Below are 21,818 nucleotides of genomic sequence, written 5' to 3' on the forward strand. Positions count from 1 at the left end.
ATTTTTTTTGAAATGTTTTAGTAATTTTTTTTGCATCCATGGTCTATTTTTATCATTTTTTTCCCCATGTTATATTTTTTTTACCATAAAAATGTAATTTTTAGGATGTTCTTATTATTTTACCGTCACTTAGCTCCATTTATTGAAAATCTATTTTTGCATTCATAGACGATGATAAACTTGAAAAATGTTTTTTTTAAAGAGCTCTACTCGTCTTTGTTGGCCTTTTACAAAAATATATTTTTTTAGAATTTTTTTTAACATTTCAAGTATTTTTTATGTCACCTAGCGCTTTTTTGTGGGGTCTTTTTAAAAAAGAATCATTTTGGACCTATTGATTATTAAATATAGACATTTTTCTGTCACTTTTTTGTGTTTTTTTACATAATATATTTTTTTCATTTAATCATCTTTTTTGCATTCATAGACTATATTTTAAACATTCCATAAATGTAAAAAATGTTTTTGTTTTAAAGTACGTTCTATGTACTTTAATTATCCATCCATCAGCTGCACCGTTTATCCTCAGTAGGGTTGTGGGGTTGCTGGAGCCCATTCCAGATATCTTCGGGCAGTGGGCAGGGAACACCCTGAACTGGTTAGTACTTCATTTACATTTACCATGAATCATGTATGTATGTTTTTAAATATGTATTTCTGTCACTGAGGCAGCATGGCTGTGCAGTGGTTAGCGCTTGTGGAGCACAGTTCTTAGGTCATGAGATAGAACCTTCCTGTGTGGAGTTTGCATGGTCTCCCCTTGTTTGCGTGACTTTCCTCCGGGCACTCCGGTTTCCTCCCACATTCCAAAAACATGCATGTCAGGTTAATTGGCCGGTCCAAATTGTCCCTAGGTGTGGATGAGCAAGTGAGTTGTCTGTCTCTGTGCCCTGCGACTGGCTGGTAACCGGTTCATTGTGTCCCCCGCCCACTGCCCGAAGACTGCGTGGATGGGCTCCAGCATCCCCGCGGCCCTACTAAAGATAAGCGGTGCGGATAATGGATGGATGGATTTTCGTCACTTTTCTTCATCCTTTTTTTGTTTTGCATCCATGGACTATAATACAGTGAACATTGCATACATGTAAAAATGTTTTCTGAAATTATTTTTACGTTTTAAATTTACATTAACTGCTGTATTTTATATATATATATATATATATATATATATATATATATATATATATAAGGGTTTTTTTTTTTGTTAAGAATTTGTTTCCACAACTTCAATTTTCTTTCTCACTTTACTTATATTGACCATTTACTTTGTAAAAATTCCATAAATGCAACTTCCATTTTTTTCATTCACTTAATGTGCCTAGCGATAGTAATGAATCAAAGAATCATAACTAAGGGCCACTTTTCTCCAGTTCTTCATTTTTCTACATTTTCTTGAAGGTTCACTTTGCCCCCTTGACCCTCTTGATACGGATGCAATGTTGTGGCTGCCTTCCCCTAGCTGGCCACTAGATCACGCCAGAGAACAAGCACACGGTTTTATATTTGAGTATTCCTCGACTACACACAGTCTTAATTAGTAAACAACTGGTGTATTGTCAATGATCACACACAGTTCTCGTTCCTCTATTGATTAAAATAAGGCTTATTTTGTTTTTCACAACTTTTAACTTGGCCACTAAAACATAGTTGAAGCTGTTTACAAAACCATTTTACAAAGAAACTTGGAAAAGTCGGAAGCTGTATTTCAAAATAAAACATAAGTGATTGAGGGTATCTGTTGTGCGGTGTTGTTTTGACAGACAATATACCGGAAACAGATGGCTCACATGTAGACAAACTTGACTGTTCGATACTAGAAACAAATCTGCACCCGAAGAACTGTTCCGATTCGGTTCTTTTCCGTCCGTTTTCTTAGTTCTTCTCCATTTTATATCTTTTTGGGGAAAAATTGACGAGGAGGATTAAAAGCGAGAAAGAAAATTTCTCGACCATGGCGGACAGTGACCCGCTGTTGCCGATCCCCGTCGAGGTTCGGGCCAAACTGGCCGAACTGGAGTTGGAGTTGTCTGAGGGTGAGTGGAACCGTTTTCAACCTGGGTTGGCTCCGGATTCAAAATTTTTTGGGAAAAAGTTTCGGAGTGTGCTTTTGAGGGCGGTGACGGCACTGACAGGGTAACTGGAACCACGTCCTGTCCGAACCCGAACTCCCGTCTTAAGCAGTTCGGTCTGTCGAAGTGGATTTCCAAATGGACTCGACTGAATTGTTTAAAAACCTCATAAAATGACAGCTCATTCGGTTGTGGTTGAACTGGAGATCGGTTTCATTCAGTTTGCGATTGGTTCTTTTGGGTCGTATCAAAGTTTATGAAACTTTGCGTCATGTAATTGGTTCTCCATGCTGGTCCGTGTCACCGAAATTCTTCCACATGTGGTTCTGTGTTACTGGGTTGGACCTGGAGGTGTCAGGTTCTAGTGTTGCTAGAGAAGCGGAGGACAATATGCAGTTTTAGAAAATGATATATGGACAGAAAATGAACCGGTTTTGGATAGTGTACAGAAACAGAACAATACATTCATGAGGATATTTAGAATAAAAATAATCGAAGCCACTCAACTATGCATCCCTGCTACATCAGATTGAAACACTATTAGGTCTAACAGAACAAAACATGAAAGGAAGACACAGCCTCACTTACGAGCCATTACTGAACAAAAAATGTGAAATCAATACTGTCAAGTATATGTTGGAGCACTAAACTCTACAAAATCGCCAATTAAAGACAACACAGGATATGTTGCATCAGTAGTTTAACCGAACAAAAAGTGAGAGATAATAATAATAATAATAATTTCCTTGTATTGTCATTCTGTGTAACAATGTAATGCAGGATATATTGGAACACTAACTTAATAAAAGCAAGAAAGAGACAATGGAGAATTTCTTGGGACACCAACTACCTTTACCTGAACTAAACATGAAAGAGAGGCAATGCAGGATATGTTGAAATACCAACTAGCTGAAGAAAAGCAAGATGCGAAACAACAACAAAATATGTTGGCATACCAACAGGCTCTAACTAAACCATACCTGGAAGGGACAAGATGCAGACACACTAGCTATAGCTGAACCAAAACCTGATAGAAAGACAATACAGAACATGTGGTATGGTTCACTGTTTGCTGGCCAAGTGTTGATTGAATAAAACCCATCATGTTGAAACACTAACTAAATGTATATAAATAAGACATGAAAGTAAAAAAGACAGACACGCTAGCTGAAACTGAACAAAAATTTGAAAGAAGGTACATGGGATGTGTCAGAATACAAACTAACTAAACAAAACAAGAAAGACAATGCAAAATGTGTTGGAATACCAACATCCTCTGACTAAACAAAAAGTGACACAGGATATGTTGGAACATTAAGTCAAACTGAACCAAATATCTTAGGTTGACCATGCAGCATATGTTGGAACACTAACTGAACACAATCATAAAAGAAAGACCACAATGGATGTGTCGGAGCTCTTACTAACTCTCATTGAACAAAAACAAATGCAGGAAATGTTGGAATGACTACTCGTTCTAACTGAACACAAATAGAAAGAAAGGGACCCAGGGAACATACTCACATGTAGATAGAACAACTGCATAATGTTCCGATTCCCAATAGCTCTAACTGAACCAAAAAAGATAACCCTGGATAGTTGGAAGACTTACTCTAACTGGACAAAACATGAAAGAGGTACACAGCATAATATATTTGAACACAAACTAATTCTGACCAGACACAAAAACAAGGAAGAAGATGCAGGGAACATACTCATGTGGCTACAACAACCATAACACCAACCAGCTCTAACTGAACAAAACATGAAAAGTTACGCAAGAAACATTCCCACACATAGATGGAACAATAATGGCAGTGTGATGACGGCGAGATCATAAGATATAATGCAGGCACACTGATTAACTGTAACTGAACACAACATGAAAATGAGACAACAAAGGACACTAACTCTAAATGAACCAAACATAAAAGAAACAAGATACAGAACAAATAACTTACAGCCATTTTTAAGAATTTTACCACCGTTGCGGGGACTGGTAGACTTTGGTAATTCATGTTTGTGGTTTTAATTTGGGATGAACATATTTTTACTGGTAAAATGTGTTTTTTGTTTTGTTTTTTAGTTAAAGAGACATTTTGCTTTACCTAGCTTCTCTTAATGGTGAGAAGAAACCATTTAATAAAAACAAAAAAACTACTTTTAATTGATGGCAGGTCAGGAAATTTGCATTGATTTTACGTAACTTGAGGCTCACTTAGAGGGAGCTGACATCGTTGTCAGCCATCGTGCTGCTGCAGGTACCCCCAAAAACCTTGTGATAGGCTGGACCAAAGAAATGGTAGTGTTCGGTCACTTTGAGTCTCAGTAGTTTGTACTCCATTAGCTACACCGCTTATCCTCGGTAGGGTCGCGGGGGTGCTGGAGCCCGTCCCAGCAATCATCGGGCATTGGGCAGGGGACACCCAGAACTGGTTGCCAGCCAATCGCAGGGCGCACGGGGACAGACAACTCACTCGCTCATTCACACCTGGGGACAATTTAGACCGGCCAATTCACCTGAAATGCATGTTTTTGGAATGTGGGAGGAAACCCACGCAAGCACAGGGAGAACATACAAAGTCCGCACAGGAAGTCTGGAGCTGGATTTGAACCCACGCAGGAGGTTCCCAAGACATGAACTGTGCCGCATATGCGCTAAGCACTGCGCCGCCGTGCTGCCCAGTTTGTATTCCTTCTTGTGCTTTTCAGCACTTGATTTCGGTTGCACTACACAATAAAGCGACACCTAGTGATGAAATATCACACAGTGTCCCTTTAAGATTTAATCTAGGATTACAGCTAAATGTAAAGGTTAAAGATAAGTGTTAGGCATGGTTAAGGGGCTAGGAAATGAACTATGTCAAAGGAATGTTTTGACTATAATTGAAAAAAAAGAAACTTTTTGTGGGTTTGTGTGTGTGCGTGTGTCGAGCGCCACATAACACCACAAAAAATGCGCGCTCACAAAATGCAGAAGCTTCACAAAATCCTGCGGATGTCATCGGAGCAGGATGAGCCGGCATGCGAAGCCACGAGAGGATTTGGCCCTAGGTTTATTTTAGGGAGGATTATCAATTGGCAAAGCTCGAAATGAAAATTGTGGACCGAAGGTGGCTCTTTTCATTTGGTGGCAATAAGGCTGGCAAATTAATTCAGTACTCTGTTTATCCGCTGCACTATTGCGCTATTGACATTCTTTGAAGGGACAGTGTGTAATAATTGATCACTAAAAGTCCTTGTGGCTTAGATTGGAGTTGACACGTGTGTTATGGAAAAAATGATTGTAGCTTGCAGCCAAGTGGCTAAGAAGTGGCACGAGAAGGAGACAATTGAAAGAAATGCAGCAGAGGCCTGACTCAAGGGACACATTTGCTTCTATGAGCAGCTGTAGGAGGCGAGTTAAACTCAAGGACAAAACTGCAGTACCGTAATATAACTTTAGTGCTAAGTCACAGCCAGCAGTTGAGTGGCTAGAGAAGGTTACAGTGGAAAAAACAGTCGTAGCTGCATGAAGATGGATCATGGAATTCAGGGACGTTCACTTGCTTGAGCAGCTTTTGAAGGCAGGTGACACTAAAGGACAAAGCAGAAGCACTAATAATAACAAAAGTAGCTTGAGGCGAAAAATTGCTTGACACCAAGTGGCTAACATGATTGGCTAGAAAAAAAAGTGGAATAGTGTCCCCCCCAAAAAAGACACGAGTGAACAACTTTTATTCACAGGAGTAACTAACAATAACAAAAGTGCCTAGTGGCAAGCCAAAGCCAACAGCCAAGTTTTTAACATAAGTGACTAGAGGCAGAGACAGAGGGGAAAAAAAGAAGATTCCTGAATCACGGAACTAAGTGACGTTTGCTTGCATGAGTAGTTGTGAAAAGCGAGTGACACTGAAGGTCAATGCAGAAGCAGCTGGACATACCAATACTGGGTAGCAGCGAGCCATAGCCTGCAGCCAAGTGGCCAACAAAGAGTGGCTAGAGAAGGAGACAGTGGAAAAAACTAATATGCTGGAATGATGGGACTCTGAATCCATCATATGCAGGGCTCAGCTATCTGTTAATTCCCCAATGAGTGATGAACGATGAAGCAGCTAAAACCTGTTATGAATCCAATTGGCAGTGGAAAAATAACGACCTGATATTGGTTTCAAAAGAATAACCAACAGGAATCAAAGACCACCACATTGATGATGATGATGATAAAATTTTTGACATCGTATTCATTATCTGCAAGAAGGGAAAACCCCTTTGTCGCTCTGTGGGAGTCTCTCATACGGGACTCAAAATAGATTTGTTCCCGGAGGGAGAAGGGGCGAGAATGGGGCGGGACCAAAAGTTTTTTGGGGCGCTGCTTGCTCGACATTGCAAACACATCATAACAAAGACAAAAGCCAGATGGCGACACAAAAATGAAGAAAGAAGAAAACTAAAACAGAGGAAAAGGAGAGGGGGGATAAGGAAAAGGACACCAAAGATAATGGAGGAGGACAAGAAATCAAGGGAATAGGAATGGTAGATGAAGGAAGAAGAGCAGAAGTAGGACAGCCAAGAAAGAGCAGATTGTGTAGAACAAGAGGAAGAAAGAAAGGAAAACGAGGCAAGTAGTGCATTTAAGATGACTGAAGAGGATAAGAAAATGAGTAAATAAAACGAAATCGGAGACTGAGGAGGAAGAGTAGAAGTTGAATAAGAAAGAAGGCAAATCAAGAAGAAGAAGAAAGGAAGAAAAATCGGGCAGGGAGGAAGAAAAGAAGAATAAAGATAGAAGATCCAAGAAAAACAGATTGAGAAGACTAAAAAGAAGGCAAAGAAAAGAAGGAAAATTAGGCAAGTAGATGGAGAGCATGAAAGATGACAGAAGAGGACAAGCAAATGAATAAATAAAATAAAATAGGAGACTCAAAAGGAAGAGCAGAAGTCGAATAAGTAAGAAGGCAAAGCAAGAAGGAGAGAAAGGAAGAAATATCATGCAGGAAGAAGGAGAAGAACAATAAAGGTGACATAAGAGGACAAGAACATGGGTAAAAAAATGAGGAAGAGCCAAAAAAGAACAGATTGAGAAGACCAAGAAGAAGACGAAAGAAAGTAAAATGAGGATGTAAGACCACGAAAGAGCAGATTGAGAAGAAGAAAAAAGGAGGACAATGAGGTTGAGAGAAAGAAAAGAACATTGAAGAAGAAATAAGACAAGAAAAATAACCAAATAAAATAGGATGGGAGACAAGGAGTATGAACAGAAGTAGATGAACCAAGAAAGATCAAAATGAGAAGAAGAAAAAGGTGAAGAAAGAAGGGAAAATGAAGTGGGGAGAAGGATATGAACACGGAAGTTGACAAGGAAAGGAGTAAATGAAATACGACAGGAGATGGAGGAAGAACAGCATAAGTGGAGAAAGCAAGAAAGAGCTGATTAAGAAGACCAAGAAGAACAAAAAGGAAGGAATGAAAGGAGATAGGGAGAAGGATAAAGAAGAAAAGGAAAAGACAAAAATTGACGGTAGAGAAGCAGAAAAACAAGAAATTGAGTAAACAAAATAAGACAGTGATGAAGAAGGAAGAACAGAATGAAAAGATCAAGAAAAAGTAGAAAGATGGATGAAGAAAGAGGAGAATGAAAAGTGAAAAAGAGTGAAGGTGACAAATGGGAATTCACTTGACTTTGTGGCCTGACATTTTTCAATATGAAATAAAAAGAAAATAATAATAATGTTAACGAGCTGTTTGCACTCATGATGAGTGCGGAGTGAGCGTTGCCGGGGGCAACCAGGCCATGTGACTCCTGCCTTCAATGTGGCCTTTGTGGACCATTTTGATGTCAGCTTCGAAATTTTCACGCTTTTTCACGTCCTCATAAAAAGAAGTCTCAAGTGGCGCTCGCATAAAAGCAAGTCACGAGCCCGTCTTGTCTCGTCTCGGCGAAAATCGAATCAAAATGAGACGCGGCCCATGAGCGAGTCGGTTCGGAATCATGAAAATAATTGTCTGGAGGATTTGAAATTGTTTTCCTTCTCTTTTTACTTTTTCCTTCTTTGCTTCTTTTTTGTTTTTCTATTGTGTTTACTTCATTTTGTCATGATTACTCATTAGTAATTTGAATTTCATTGTGAATTTCCCTTCGGGGATGAATAAAGTATCAATCTATCTCTATCTATCTATCTAGTATCATCTGTGCCAACTCTTTTGGCACCAGTCACTGCGGGCTACCTGATTGGTTCCCTGTCCTTTTTTAAGCGCAGTCCTGTCACTCTCGGGTTGTCAGTCCGTCAGCGAACCTCTGTTGTTACAAGGCAAGCTTTTTGACCTTGACTGTCCCGTTTTTGCACCTTTTTTTTCCACCTGCCCGTTCCTGATCTCCCCATTTGTCTCCAGCTACGACCTGTTTTTGATCCCGTCCACGTCTGCTCTCCCGTCCCGGATTACGACCCGTTTCTGACCCCGACCATGTTTTTTACTCTCCTGTCCCGGCTATCAACCTGTTTTTCCGTCTAACTGTTCTAACCCTAACCCTATTTGGAATACAATCAGTTTGCGAAAGCAACTTGCTTCCAGCGTCCAACGAACACCAAATCGTGGGTGCAGCCCTTCCTCTTTCTTTCAATAAAACTTGAGGTTAACGTTACGCAATTGGGTCCTGATTTCGTTCTGGTTGTTACACATTTCTTCTTTTCCTTTCTCCCTTTCCTTCCTTTCTTTCTCTCCATTTTCTCTCAATTTCCGTTTATTTTTTCTTTTCCTTTTTTTCTTTTCTTATTTTTCATTCCTTCCTTCCTTCTATTTTGTATTGCTTCTGTTTTTTCTTCATTCCTTGTTTTCAGTTTTTTGTTTTCTTTCCCCTTCAGGTCTTATCTTCCTCCCATTTTGTTTTTTCTTCATATTTTGTTTTAACTCCTTCTTTCTTTTTCTCTCTTTTTCCTTCATTTGTTGTTTCCTGTTTTTCATCAATTTCTCCTACATCCCTCCTTTCTTGTTTCCTTTTTTGCTGCCATCCTGTCTTCATTCCACTTGTGTATTCATTTGTTTCTCTCTCTCTCTCTCTCTCCTTCCTTTTTCTGTTTTCCTTCCTTTCTTGCTTGCTTCATTTCTTCCTGTCCTTCTGTTTTGATTTACTTCCTTCTTTAATCATTTCTTTTCGTTCCTTCGTCCTTTTGTTTCTCTGTTCATTTGTTTGTTCCTTCCTGTCTTCCTTGCTTGCTTCTTTTCTTCCTTCTTCGCATCTTTCTGTTTTAATTTCCTTCCTTCCTTACTCCTTTTCTCTTGTTCCTCCATTCCTTCTATTCCTTGTTTTTCTTCCTTCCCCTCTTGATTTTTTGCAACTTTCCTTTTTCCCCATCCTCTTTTAATTCCCCCATGTGGCATCCTTCCTTGTTGTCCTTCCTTCCACGCTTACTTTTATGCTACCCTTTTCCCCATTCTGTTTGCATTACATTTGTGGCTTCTTTTCTTGTTTTTGTTTTTTTCCTTCTTTTTTGCTCCTTTCTTCTGGTTTTGTGTGTTATCATTTTCTTTCATCCCCCTTCCTTGATTCTTCCTTCATTCTTTCCCTCTCCCTTCCTTGCTTGTTTCCTTCCTTCCTCATTTCCTTCCTTACCTCCTTCAATTTCAAATTTATTATAGTTTTCGATTGCAAGAGTCCAACTCAAAACAACACAGACTTTTCAATTCTGCTGTTTTCCTATTCCCGGACACGCAAATGACATGACACGCTTTCCTCCTATATTTGTGTGTGTGTGTGTGTTTTCGTCTCCATGGCAACAAACACACAGTCGCCATTGTACATTCCATTAAACTTGAAAGTCATGTAACAAGCATACACATTTACAAACGTCGACTTACAAATCAAGTGTTCCTGTGCGTGCGTATGTGTGCGCGTGTGTCAGTTATTCCAGCCGAGGCCACGCCCCCTTTTGAGAGGCACAGCTGGCGAGAATGTCAAGTGTCGCCTTGGTGACATCATCGCCTCAAAATGCGATCCGTACGCACCAAGAAGAGGAATTTGGCGCTCTTGAGCAGCGGTCGGCAAACTACGGCCCGCAGGCCACAATGCTGCCCGTCAGGCACTTTTATCTGTCCAGCCAAACTAAAATGTGCGAAATGTGCTCCTTATCTTGGCAACAAGAGGGTGCAATAAAACGTAGTATGCATTTATAAAATTGAAACCGCCGCCCTTTAATAATATGAAGTATTTAAAATGACAATAATGGAGGTTAAGTTTGATTTCTGTGCAAAGGTCAAACAACTCTGTGCATGGGTAAAACACAGCAGCAGCATCTTCTCTCTCTCTCTCTCTCTTGATACTAAAAGCAACTCTCTTCGAGCCTAAGCAACAAAACATAAATGATATCCCCAATTTCAATTCAAAGTATATACTGACAAAAATCAGAAATCCCTTATTAAAAATGGAAGGAATGAACATGAAAAGAATGGAGGGAAAGGTCATAAAAAGAAAAGAAGGAAGGAATATAAAAGACAGAAAGAAAACATACAAAAAGAAGAAAGGAACACAAAAGAAAGAAAAGAAGGAAGGAAATGTTATAGTAAAAGGAGAAGAGAGAGAGAGCGAAGCAAAGAAAGAGAAAAAAGAAGAGAGGCTTTTTCTCTCTTTTTCCAATCGAAAGAAACTGAGAAAAGCAAGAGAAGAAGAGAAAGGAATAGAGAGACAGAAAATAAATTAATAAAGAAAAGAAAATAGAGGAGGGGAGAAAGAAATAGCGGGGGAGGGAGAGCGAAATACAGGAGAGAAAGGAAGCGTTAGAAATACAGGAGGGAGGGAGCAAAAGAGAGAGAGAAATAGAAGAGAGAAATACAAGTGGACGGAGAAAGAGAGAGAGAAATAAAAGATTGGCAAAGAGAGAGAGAAGGGAATACAGTAGACAGAGAGAGCGAGAGAGAGAAATACGGGAGAGCAAGGGAGAGAAACTAATACATGGGAGAGAGAGGAAGGCAGAGAGGGAGATATAAATCAAAGAGAAATACAAGCGGTAGAGAGGGTAAACGCTCATGTTGATGACATCATAACTGCCTCCTTCATTCCTTTTTCCTTTCATTCTTTTTGTTTTGTTTTTTCTTCCATTAATTATTTTTTTCTGTTTTTTTACTTCACATTTTTTCTCTGTTCATCATATCTTCATTCCTTCCTCCATTAATTTTTCTTCCTTCCTTCCTTCCTTCCTTCCTTCCTTCCTTCCTTCCTTCCTTCCTTCTTTCTCTCCTTTCTCTTGTTTTTTTCCTTTTCAAATTTCCATAGTTTTATTTTTCATTGTTTCCTTTCTTTTTTCCTTACTTTTCTCTTTCTTGCTTCCTTTCTTCTTCGTAACCTTCTTCCCTCTTTTGTTTCAACCTTATTTCCTTCCGGCCTATCTTCATTCCTTCCTTTTTGTTTTCCTTACACCCTTGCTTCCTTTCCCCTTTTTTGTTTTCTTATAGTCTTTCTTCAGCTCTTCCTTCCTTTTTTCCTCCCCAATTCCATCCTCTTTTCCATCAAATAAGTTGCATCCTTATTGGTGCCCAAACAAACCAGGCGGTTAAGGGATCATAAGCTGAACCTACAAATAAATCTGTATTTGTATTGGTTCCTGCAAATACACACACACACACACCCATGCAGAAACATCGCTTTGTCACAATGAAAGGTAGTCTGTGTAAAGCTTTCAGAGCAGTGTAATTTCTTCTTCAACCAATGAAAAAACTCAAAATATAGCAATCAGTAACTAAACCCCCTTTGCAACAGAAGTGAGTACACCCTCAAGTGAAAGTTCCTTAAGTGTATGGTCTAGGTACTTCCAGGCTGACATATAGGGGGGTAGTGTCTTTGGGGTGTACTCACTTTGTTGCCAGGAGTTTTGTTAATGATGGCTCTCTTTTGTGTTTTTAGAGGGGGAAAAATACATTTTTCATTCTATGTAAGCTGTACACAGGGTTCTTTTTATTGTGTCTAAGCGATGTTTCTTCAGTGTTCTATGAAAAAAGAAATATCTGCAGAAATGTGAAGGGTGTACTCACTTTTGCGACATACTGCAGATATATATTAAAACAAGTGTCGATAATTCAGTTTTTTTTAATAAATGGTGTGTGTTATGGTTGGGAGTAAGGTGGTCAAAACAGCAAGTAAATGCGTCTTCAGCAAGAGCTTTCATGTTCTGTTTGTTCTGTTCTGTCTGACCGGTTGTCGCTTTAAATGACAGTTGAGAATAACAAAAAAGGTTTAGGTGACGGTTGAAGGTATCGACGCTGTTCCCAAAGACAAAAATGCTGACTCAGTTTGTCAACGACGTCAAACCCGCTCCTGTCATTTCTTCTTTTATTTTGAAAGGAACTCCTGTTTTTTGCTTGACTTTCTAAATTAATGAGAAGAAACAAAGAAACGTTGAGACTCATGTTGGGCACTCACATGGGGGGTGGGGCACTCATTTTTTCAGCTCAGACTTTTTAACCAATTGCATGATACTCTTTTATTTCATTTGATTTTGTTTTTCTTAATCGTCGTGAGGCAGAGTGGGACATCATTTTTCACAATAATAATGATGGAAAATTCACTTTTCAAAAAAAGAGCCACATGCCAAGATCTCCTAAACAACGTCTTTTATTTATATTTTTAATTTCAAAACAGATTATTTAGAAGTGCTATTTTTTGCCCTATTTTAATGGGATTTTCATTTTTTGCAATTTTTTTTTCTTCCAGTTTTTGATTTTTTTTTTTTTTTTTAATTTATTTTATTGGTATTCTTATTCTTATTATTTGTTTGCATATTTTGTGATTTGTTTTTCTCAATTTTTTTTTCATTTTTTTTTAATTTATTTTATTATATTATATAAATTTCAGATTTTATGAGGATTTTGTTTTCTGTTTTACGCAACAATTATTTTTCTCAGTTTTAGGGGATATTTTCTTCAGTTTTTTTGAAAGTTGTATTTGTTTTTGTAATTGTCTTAACTGTTTTTCATAATTCCATAATGTTTTTTCGCAATAATTGTTTTTTGAGAGATTCGTTAACTAGTATTGAGGATTTTTTTTCAGGTATCTGTAATTTGAAAATATACCTGTTGACGCCATCTTCTGGCTGAAATCATCATTGCATAGACTATCAAGATGCTTGTATTGCGCGTGCAAGTATGTGACTTTCTTGGAAATGAAATGAAATGATCTGCATTTATATAGCGTTAATGACTTCCCAAAGCGCTTTACAATGTGCTCCACATTTCCCAATAGTGGCCTTGTATAGCAGCCATTTAGGACACTAACCTGCTTATTAGGGGTTCAGTGTCTTACCCAAAGACACTTCGACATGTAACACGGACGAGCCGGGATTCGAACTGGCATCCCTTGAACCCAAGACGAGCTACTGCCGCCCCCGGCTTGAATAAACTTTTCTTTTTTTTAATCTTTTTGGGGGTTTGGTCTGGCATTTGGACTGTGGTTGAAACAGTCCTTTTCTTACTTTATCCATTTTCACCCTTGAATAAAATCAAACAGCGAGCACACGCGCAAAACCACAATTTGTAGCCCTGCCCTCACATACGATTCTGCGGAAGTCGAATATATAAATGTGTATTTTTTTTTTTTATTGGGAAGTTATCAGTACTAGTGCTCGTCCCCTCTTTTGCATTGTTGTTAACACCGGGCTTTTCCTTCTCATGTTTCCCGGAGGCACCAAAACAAGAAAAACGACAACCTTCCTCCTCCTCCTGTTTTTCATCCTTCTTTTTTTTCCACGCTGGCCGGGCCCGTTTCATTTTTTTTCCTGTTTTTTTTTTGTTTTGTCTTTTTGTCCTTCCTTCTTTTCCCATGGCTGCCTGCAGTCAGGCCGACTCTATATGGTCATGAAGACGTTTGGCATTTGCAAGGGCGGAGGAGAAGTTAGGGAGACATTCTTTTGGTAACGCTCCCCACTGGACATTTGTTGAGTTTATGGCAGTCAAGCAGTAAAACCAATTTTCATTTCTGTCCTTCTTTATGTACACTTATCGTTGTATTTTTCAAAGTGAGACAATATTATATTTTTTGACACGGATCTATTTTGTTTTTTCAGTGTTGGCAATTTCTTCAGAAGCATAATTCATTAAGGAAGAAAATACTATACTTCTGTTTCCGAACTCATTTTAGATATTTTGTGTATATTTCCGTTTTATTGAATATTTATCCTTTTTTAGTTTTTCAATATCCTTTTTCTTCTTTTTTTCTTAATATTTCTGAATGTTATCAAAATATTTTCCCCCATTGATTCACAATAGTTTTGGGGGAATTTTCTTAGTTTTTTCACTTTGATTTTATTGGTCTTCCAAATTGTTTTCCCTAGTTTTGCAATTTTTATTTCTTTTTATTAAGATTCAGGTTTTTTTTTGTTGCTGCATCTTTCGTCTGTTCCTCCTAACATGTTTTAAGGAAATATTTCTTAATTTAGTTTTTTGCCTTATTTTATTTTGCAGAAATGTTTGTGTCTGTTTATCGCGGTATTTTTCTTTCAGTTTTTTGGTAGTAAATATTTTTTTCTGAATCATTTTTTACTAGTTTTGAGGATTTCTTTGTCCTTTTTTCTGAATTTTGTTTTAGTTTTCCTGCAGTAATTTTTTGTCTGTTCTTTCTAAACATTTTCCTAGTTTTAGGGAATACAGTTATTTCTGTATTTCTTTCCTTTTGCAGATTTTATTTGTCTGTTTTTTGTAATAAATATTTTTTGGGAGTATTTGAAAAAAAACGGTAGTTAAATTTTTAAGTTTTTGTATTTTTTTTGTATTGTATTTCTTATTTATATCTTTTTTTTCAAAATGATTTACTTTGCTTTTTTTACTTTTTTGTCTATACCAATGTTGAACCCAAGTGTTTTGAATTTTTTTTCTTCAGATTTTCACAAATTGTTTTCAGGTTTTTTTTTGCAATATTTTTTCCTATTTTCAAATTTTCTGTTTTTTTAAAGAAATGTAGAATTTTTCTTTTTTTTTATGTTTTGGGGAATATTTTTCTCCAAGGTTTTTGCTATAATATATTGTACTTTCTGTTTTTCACATTTCTTCATTTTTTTGCTCTTTTTTAGCTATAAAATATTTTCTTCTTTTGTAAGAAAATGTCCCATTCTTCACAATAGTTTTTCCCTTATTTTGGGGAATATTGTTTTTCTACATTTTTACCTTTTTGTCTCAGGTTTTTTTTGCCATCATTTTTAAAGTTTCCCCCTCACCTTTCTGTCCTGTCAGGTGACATCACGCAGAAAGGTTATGAGAAGAAACGCATGCAGCTGATTGGATCATTTTTACCTCAAGGCCCAGGTAAGTGCTAGATTACCCTGAAAACAACGGTTAAATTAGTCTTTAATCTGCTTGTGGGATCAACAATGCTATTACATTTGAAATGTATTTTCTATTAAAATAATAACAATACTTTAAAAAGGAAAATCTATATGTCGCTTCTAAACATGATAGAAGTCACACATGCCTCGGCTAAAAAACTGGATCCCTCATTCTTATCAAGTAGCGTCATTTTAACTGTACAAATTACTTCCTAGAATAAATCCAAATATGCATTGCAGTAACCTCAGGTATAGAGAGGAGAGGGCCGGTCCATCCCCCTTCGGTATCACGCCACCACCGGAGACGCTTGTCGGGCTCTCGAGACGAGCGCTATCGCTCGGGTGAGTGGAGGAAATATTTTCGCATTAAATTCAAATTTCTTAAATAAAGATTTGGGGTTTTTAGACATCCACAGCGAGGCGGTGCAGGCGGCGTTAGCCAAACATCGGGAGAGGAAGATGGCCGTCCCCATGCCGTCCAAGCGCCGATCCTTATTGGCTCACAACATGGTGGACGCCTACACGCCGCCAGGTACAAGAATAGGTCAATAATATATTAATCTGTTGTATATTTTTGTTGCTACTTATGTTACTGCGCTAATTTTCATTGCACTGGTTTTACGATGCATTGTTCTTTCATTGCATTCTTTTTAAAACTTGGGCCAGTCTCTAAGCAGTAGGCTGTGAATATTTTTTGCCTATTTACTCTGACTGTCATTTCTCTTTTTTTCTTTCTTTAATGTTTTTATGACATGTTTTAACCTGGAGTGCGATATCTAATCTCGTTGCAAACAAAGTTCACTACATTGTTGTCAATGAAAATAAAGACCTATTCTATTCTATATAATATACCATGTAGCAAGGCTTTTCGGCAATGATGCATTTGAAAAACAACATCAAATACAATTTTAAAAATACGTTTTAATTTTAAAAATGTTTGAAATTATTAGGTTATTTTCGTTTGAGATCATTTGAAAAAAGCTAACATAATTCTATTTATTTTGTTTTTCTCTAAATTAGAAAATATAAGGTAATTAAAAAAAGGGTAATTTGAATTAATTTTTGTTTTTTATTCAGATTTATCCCTCCAAAAATAGTTATTTATTTAAAATTTTTACATTATATATATGTATATATGTAACGGGTGTAATAATAACTTTTATTTTATTGAAATTCCTGCTAAAATATGTGTATAGTTTTTGGTAAATGTCCTGCAATGCTGAGTCCAACAGTGCCATCTGCTGGTATGGGGTGGGGTTTGGTTTTGGCTTCTAACATGTGACCAGGAGGCGGGGTTTTGTCAGTTTAACCAGAGTACTACAAAGAGATCAAAGAGATCAGACCCAGCAGAAAAAGCTAATGTTGTGACTCATCCATTTGCAGAAACTGTAATAATAAAAACCTCATCATCCAGTCCAGCGTGAATGTGGATCTTTGGTGGGACACGTACACCGCGGTTACATTGGTGCCGTGACCCGTGACTTCTATCAAACTCTCCGAACCGAGGACTGTCCTACCTGCCACATTGTTTCATGATGCCATCAGCTCACAGTATTTAAAATTGCTATACAGTGACGTGTTACGCAGGCTCCTGATTTATTTTGTGATTTTGACTCATTTACATATTTGAAACATGTTTAATCAGAGCACGAGTGACATTTCTGAGGGTGTAGCTGATCAGATGACAAATGTTATTCAGGAGATAGGACATACATTGGCTGATAGCATTTTCTCACGTATACAGTCACACAATACAGTAGCTCCTAGCGCTGCTGCCACACAAGATGTAGCAAACACATTGAGTAAGCCAGGTTATGTGTCAGATGTAACACAGGTTCAGGTGGTTACACAGAGAAAGGTTAAAGAACCACCATCATTTAATGGGGATGGCTCAGACTCAATAAAATTACATGAGTGGGAAGATCTAATGAAGACATTTATTAAGAAGAGTAATGTGAGACTTGAAGAGCAAGCAGAGGAAATCCAAATGCATTTGAGAGGAAAAGCTAAAGATGTAGTTAGGTTTGGCATTAGAAACAGTAATATAGACGTCTATACCCGCCCTGACATGATTTATAGTCTCCTCAGGAAACACTTTAGCTGTACCAAGTACTCTGCTGTCCCTTTAGCTGACTTTTATTCAACTTTGCCCAAACACCAGGAGGACCCCTATGACTACTGGCTGAGACTAAACAGAGCAGCTGACCTTGCCTCTGAGTGCTTGAGTGAGCAGGGCAAAACATTTGACAACCCTGAAATAGAGGTCACTCGCATGTTTATTAGGAACTGCCCATGCAAGGAACTGGCACTCACTTACAGATCAAAAACCATCGAAAAGTGGTCAGCATGTGAGGTACTAGAGGTGCTGAATGAATACCACGCTGAGAAGAGCTACAAAGCAGATTCCCTACAACAATCTGCGAATAGAGCGGAAATTGCCGTACACAAAGCTGAGGTGAACCATGGTCCAACCCTCATGCACGAGCCACCTCAGACTTCGAGCCCACAGTATGTCTCTCTAACGGACGTTATTAGTATGTTGGAGAAGGTTCTGATACGTGTTACCTCAAACCAGTTTCAAGGGAGAAGGCGAGCTCCAACCAGGCGACCTGGAGACAGAATTAATGGTTTCACTGACAAGCCATGTATCATTTGCAAAGAAGTCGAACACAGTGCTCTCTCTCATTGCCGAGACAAAAACCTTTGCCCCACCCAGATTTTGATGCGCCGTTTATTCTGGCTGTCGACGCATCCTTTGATGGGATTGGAGCAGTCCTGTCACAGCTGCCACCTGGTGGAAAAGTAGCCAGACCAGTCGCCTTTGCAAGTAAGACGCTCTCTCGCTCCCAGCTCAACTACCCTGCACACAGGCTCGAATTTCTTGCCTTGAAATGGGCGGTATGTGATAAATTCAGCCATTGGTTGAAAGGAAGACACTTTACCACGTGGACCGACAATAACCCACTGACATACATTTTGACCAAACCAAGACTTGATGCGTGTGAACAGCGGTGGGTAGCGAAGCTAGCTGCATACAATTTTGACCTGAAGTACATTCCCGGCCCAAAGAACATCGTAGCCGACGCTCTGAGCCGTGAGCCATTTGTACGGTCATGTGTGGGTCATCGCCTTGTTACCGAGCCCTATACTTCGCTCTTGGACCAAGTCAACAGGGTGAACAACAGTACTGTGCAAGAGGTGTTCAGAGTATCCAACAATTGTCACGCTGTTGTAGACGAGAGTGCTGGGACATCAGACGAGTCAGTAAAAAGGGCAATTCCATCAGGCTCCAATGGTTCTGTGACATCAGAAGAAGTTGCTGCTGTCTTCAGTGCTCAGTCCACTGGTGGTGTGGGTCAAGTGATGGGAACAGATGCTAACTTCAATCTTCTGCAGAAGGGAGATCAGTCAACGGCACTCCCACAGAGTCAGCTTGTTGGTTTACAAGAACAGGACAACACAATAAGCAGAACCATGTACTTTGTGCATAGACACAAGAGACCTACCAGGCGTGAGAGAGCTGTCGAGTCGACTAGTGTGATGAAACTACTGAAGCATTGGAGCAGACTCACCATACAGAATGGCATGCTCTACAAAATAAGGAAAGATCCTCACATGGCCAAGAAAATCTTCCAGTTTGTGGTGCCTGATTCATTGAAACAGAAAGTCCTTCAAGGTTTACATGACTCAGCAGGTCACCAAGGCCAGAACCGTACTTTGTCTCTGGTGAGGCAACGATTCTTCTGGAATGGCATGGAACGTGATGTTGTGAATTATGTCAAATCCTGTCAGCGCTGTGTAGTAGGGAAAACACCGGAACCACACAACCGTGCACCACTCAAGAACATAGTCACCTCTGAGCCTATGGAGTTGGTCTGTATAGACTTTTGGACTGCTGAGCAAGAGAACAAGTCTGTAGATGTCCTGGTCGTAACTGATCATTTCTCCAAGATGGCGCACGCCTTCCCTTGCAGAAATCAAACCGCCAAACAAGTTGCTCGCCGTCTGTGGCAGGATTTCTTCCTTGTCTATGGTTTCCCACGGCGTATCCACTCTGATCAGGGAGCTAATTTTGAGAGCAAACTGATCAAAGAGCTTCTAGAGATGGCAGGGGTGCAGAAATCCCATACCACTCCGTACCACCCCATGGGAAATGGCATCGCAGAACGATTCAACCGAACATTGGGAGATATGATCAGAACCCTTCCCCCTCAGCCCAAAGCAAAGTGGCCACAAATGCTGCAGCAGCTCACATTCTGCTATAACTGCACAGAGCATGAGACAACAGGGTTTGCACCGTTTTACCTAGTGTTTGGTAGGATCCCTCGTCTCCCTGTCGATGTCATGTTTCAACATGCTAATACCAATGATGCTGTTGTCAGCTACTCTGACTTTGTACGCCATCTGAAGAAAGATCTACATGAAGCTGCTCAAATTGTACAGAGGAATACTCTCAGAGAACAGACTCGTCATGCCAAGCTGTACAACCGTAGGGCCAAAGGATCACCTCTCGTCGTGGGAGACCGGGTGTTGATCGCCAACAGAGGTGTCCCGGGGAAACGCAAAGTTGCAGATAAGTGGGAGTCAACCCCGTATGAAGTCATATCAGTCAAGCCTGATCTCAATGTCTACAGAGTCAAGGATTGTCTGACGGGCAAAGAGAAGGTAGTTCACAGGAATTTGCTGCTCTCTGTTAGCTTCTTGCCCTGTGAGGATGATCTGGCCAGCGAATCTGAACACTCAGAGTCTGACGCTGCTATGCATGGAAGTGATGTATGCCCTGATTTACCTGACGCGGTTGAAGACAGTGATGTCCGTACAGTAAACTGGGTGATACAGGCAGGTGAAGAGCAAGTTCATCCAGAGGTAGAGGATAACTCACTAGACAGCAGATCTGATGCCCAGTCCGACTCTTGCAGTGTTGATACATCCAGTCGAGGAAGTCAGCACATCCCCGAACAAGATGTTGACCATACTTCAAGTGACAATACGGAAAGCCCATCACAGTGCTCTGAAAACATGATCTCTTTGGGTATGGGTCTCCCAGATGAGACCCCATTGAACACTGACCATCCGGACGCAGACTCCCCTGATACTGACTGTTTAGACTTGACCGTCCCAGACCTTCAAGCTCAGGTTAATTGTGCTCAACCTGACCGTTATGGTCTTAGGGTCCGCCAGTCCATCAGGCCTCCTAGTCGTCTAATTTGTCAGATGAATGACCAGTTGGTAGGTGACAATCCTCTGTCCGCAATATCTGCTAGTTCCTAGTTTAAGTTCAGTAGAGATGCACTTTCAGTTTGAGTAACAAAGCTTGAGTAAGAAACAAGAATTGTGCCTATGTGAGCACTTACAACTACAGGAACAATGTTTGATATTTCAGAGATGTAACAGGCATCTTTGAGTCTGTGCTTAGTTAGGAGTTTCATCGCCTCCTTTCTTTTCACACTCCTTTTTGGGAGAGTTTTAGAACTGACATGCACTTCAGTTTGTTCCTTGTAATACTGTACCAGTTTTCGTGTCCTCTTTTTCATCAGTATTTGCCTTTTTGGCATGTGATTTTTTTTCTGTTTAGTGTAGCACTCCCATATTTAGCAGAATTTCAGGGGGGTGTATGTAACGGGTGTAATAATAACTTTTATTTTATTGAAATTCCTGCTAAAATATGTGTATAGTTTTTGGTAAATGTCCTGCAATGCTGAGTCCAACAGTGCCATCTGCTGGTATGGGGTGGGGTTTGGTTTTGGCTTCTAACATGTGACCAGGAGGCGGGGTTTTGTCAGTTTAACCAGAGTACTACAAAGAGATCAAAGAGATCAGACCCAGCAGAAAAAGCTAATGTTGTGACTCATCCATTTGCAGAAACTGTAATAATAAAAACCTCATCATCCAGTCCAGCGTGAATGTGGATCTTTGGTGGGACACGTACACCGCGGTTACATATATATAATTTGCTAATAAATTGAATTTTTTTATTGCAATTAAATGTTGTCTCTTAAAATATGAGATTAAATTTGTGGATATTTTTCTTCAATCTTTCATTCGTTGTTTCTTACACATGAAAAACAGGCAGATTTTATTTTAAAACAAAATGTAATAGATTCATGATTGTTTTTAAATATCACCTTATGTTATCAAATAAAATAACAAAGATGTATATTTTTATTTAAAAATAGTTGACATATATAGCTATTTTTTCTGAATGAATAACAACAGCAAATCATTCAATGAAATGACTTATTTTTCCTTACATTTTAAAGACAACAATAAAAAACATTTCTAAAAAAGGATTTTATTTTTAGAAATATTGGACATAAAAACATTTTATTTTTTCTGAGGTGTTTATAAAAAAATTACTTATATGTTCAACTAAAAAAACAGCTGCATCTGATTTATTTGACTGAATAGCGCTGCAGCGCTCTAATTTTAAGCTAGTCACAATTATAATTTTTTCCCCCTAGAATTC

General features: G+C 39.0%; 1 protein-coding gene across 5 annotated transcripts in view; it reads left to right on the top strand.

Moving 5' to 3' along the window:
• Positions 1–1,811: 1,811 nt before the first annotated feature.
• Positions 1,812–21,818, top strand: part of LOC148376250 (disco-interacting protein 2 homolog C-like) — a 62,571-nt gene continuing 42,564 nt past the window's right edge. For 3 of the 5 annotated variants that reach the window (XM_088345295.1, XM_088345278.1, XM_088345304.1), the window contains exons 1-4: positions 1,812–2,033; positions 15,261–15,332; positions 15,593–15,694; positions 15,759–15,896. In XM_088345295.1, the coding sequence (XP_088201421.1) occupies positions 1,952–2,033; positions 15,261–15,332; positions 15,593–15,694; positions 15,759–15,896 (394 nt within the window). In that variant the 5' untranslated portion in view covers positions 1,812–1,951. The remainder of the gene's footprint in view (positions 2,034–15,260; positions 15,333–15,592; positions 15,695–15,758; positions 15,897–21,818) is intronic. The other 2 variants (XM_088345286.1, XM_088345312.1) reach the window with 1 other exon arrangement.

The sequence above is a fragment of the Urocampus carinirostris genome, chromosome 1 (assembly GCF_059441175.1).
Source record: "Urocampus carinirostris isolate Australia breed hairy pipefish chromosome 1, RoL_Ucar_1.0, whole genome shotgun sequence".
NCBI classification, from domain to species: Eukaryota; Metazoa; Chordata; class Actinopteri; order Syngnathiformes; family Syngnathidae; genus Urocampus; species Urocampus carinirostris.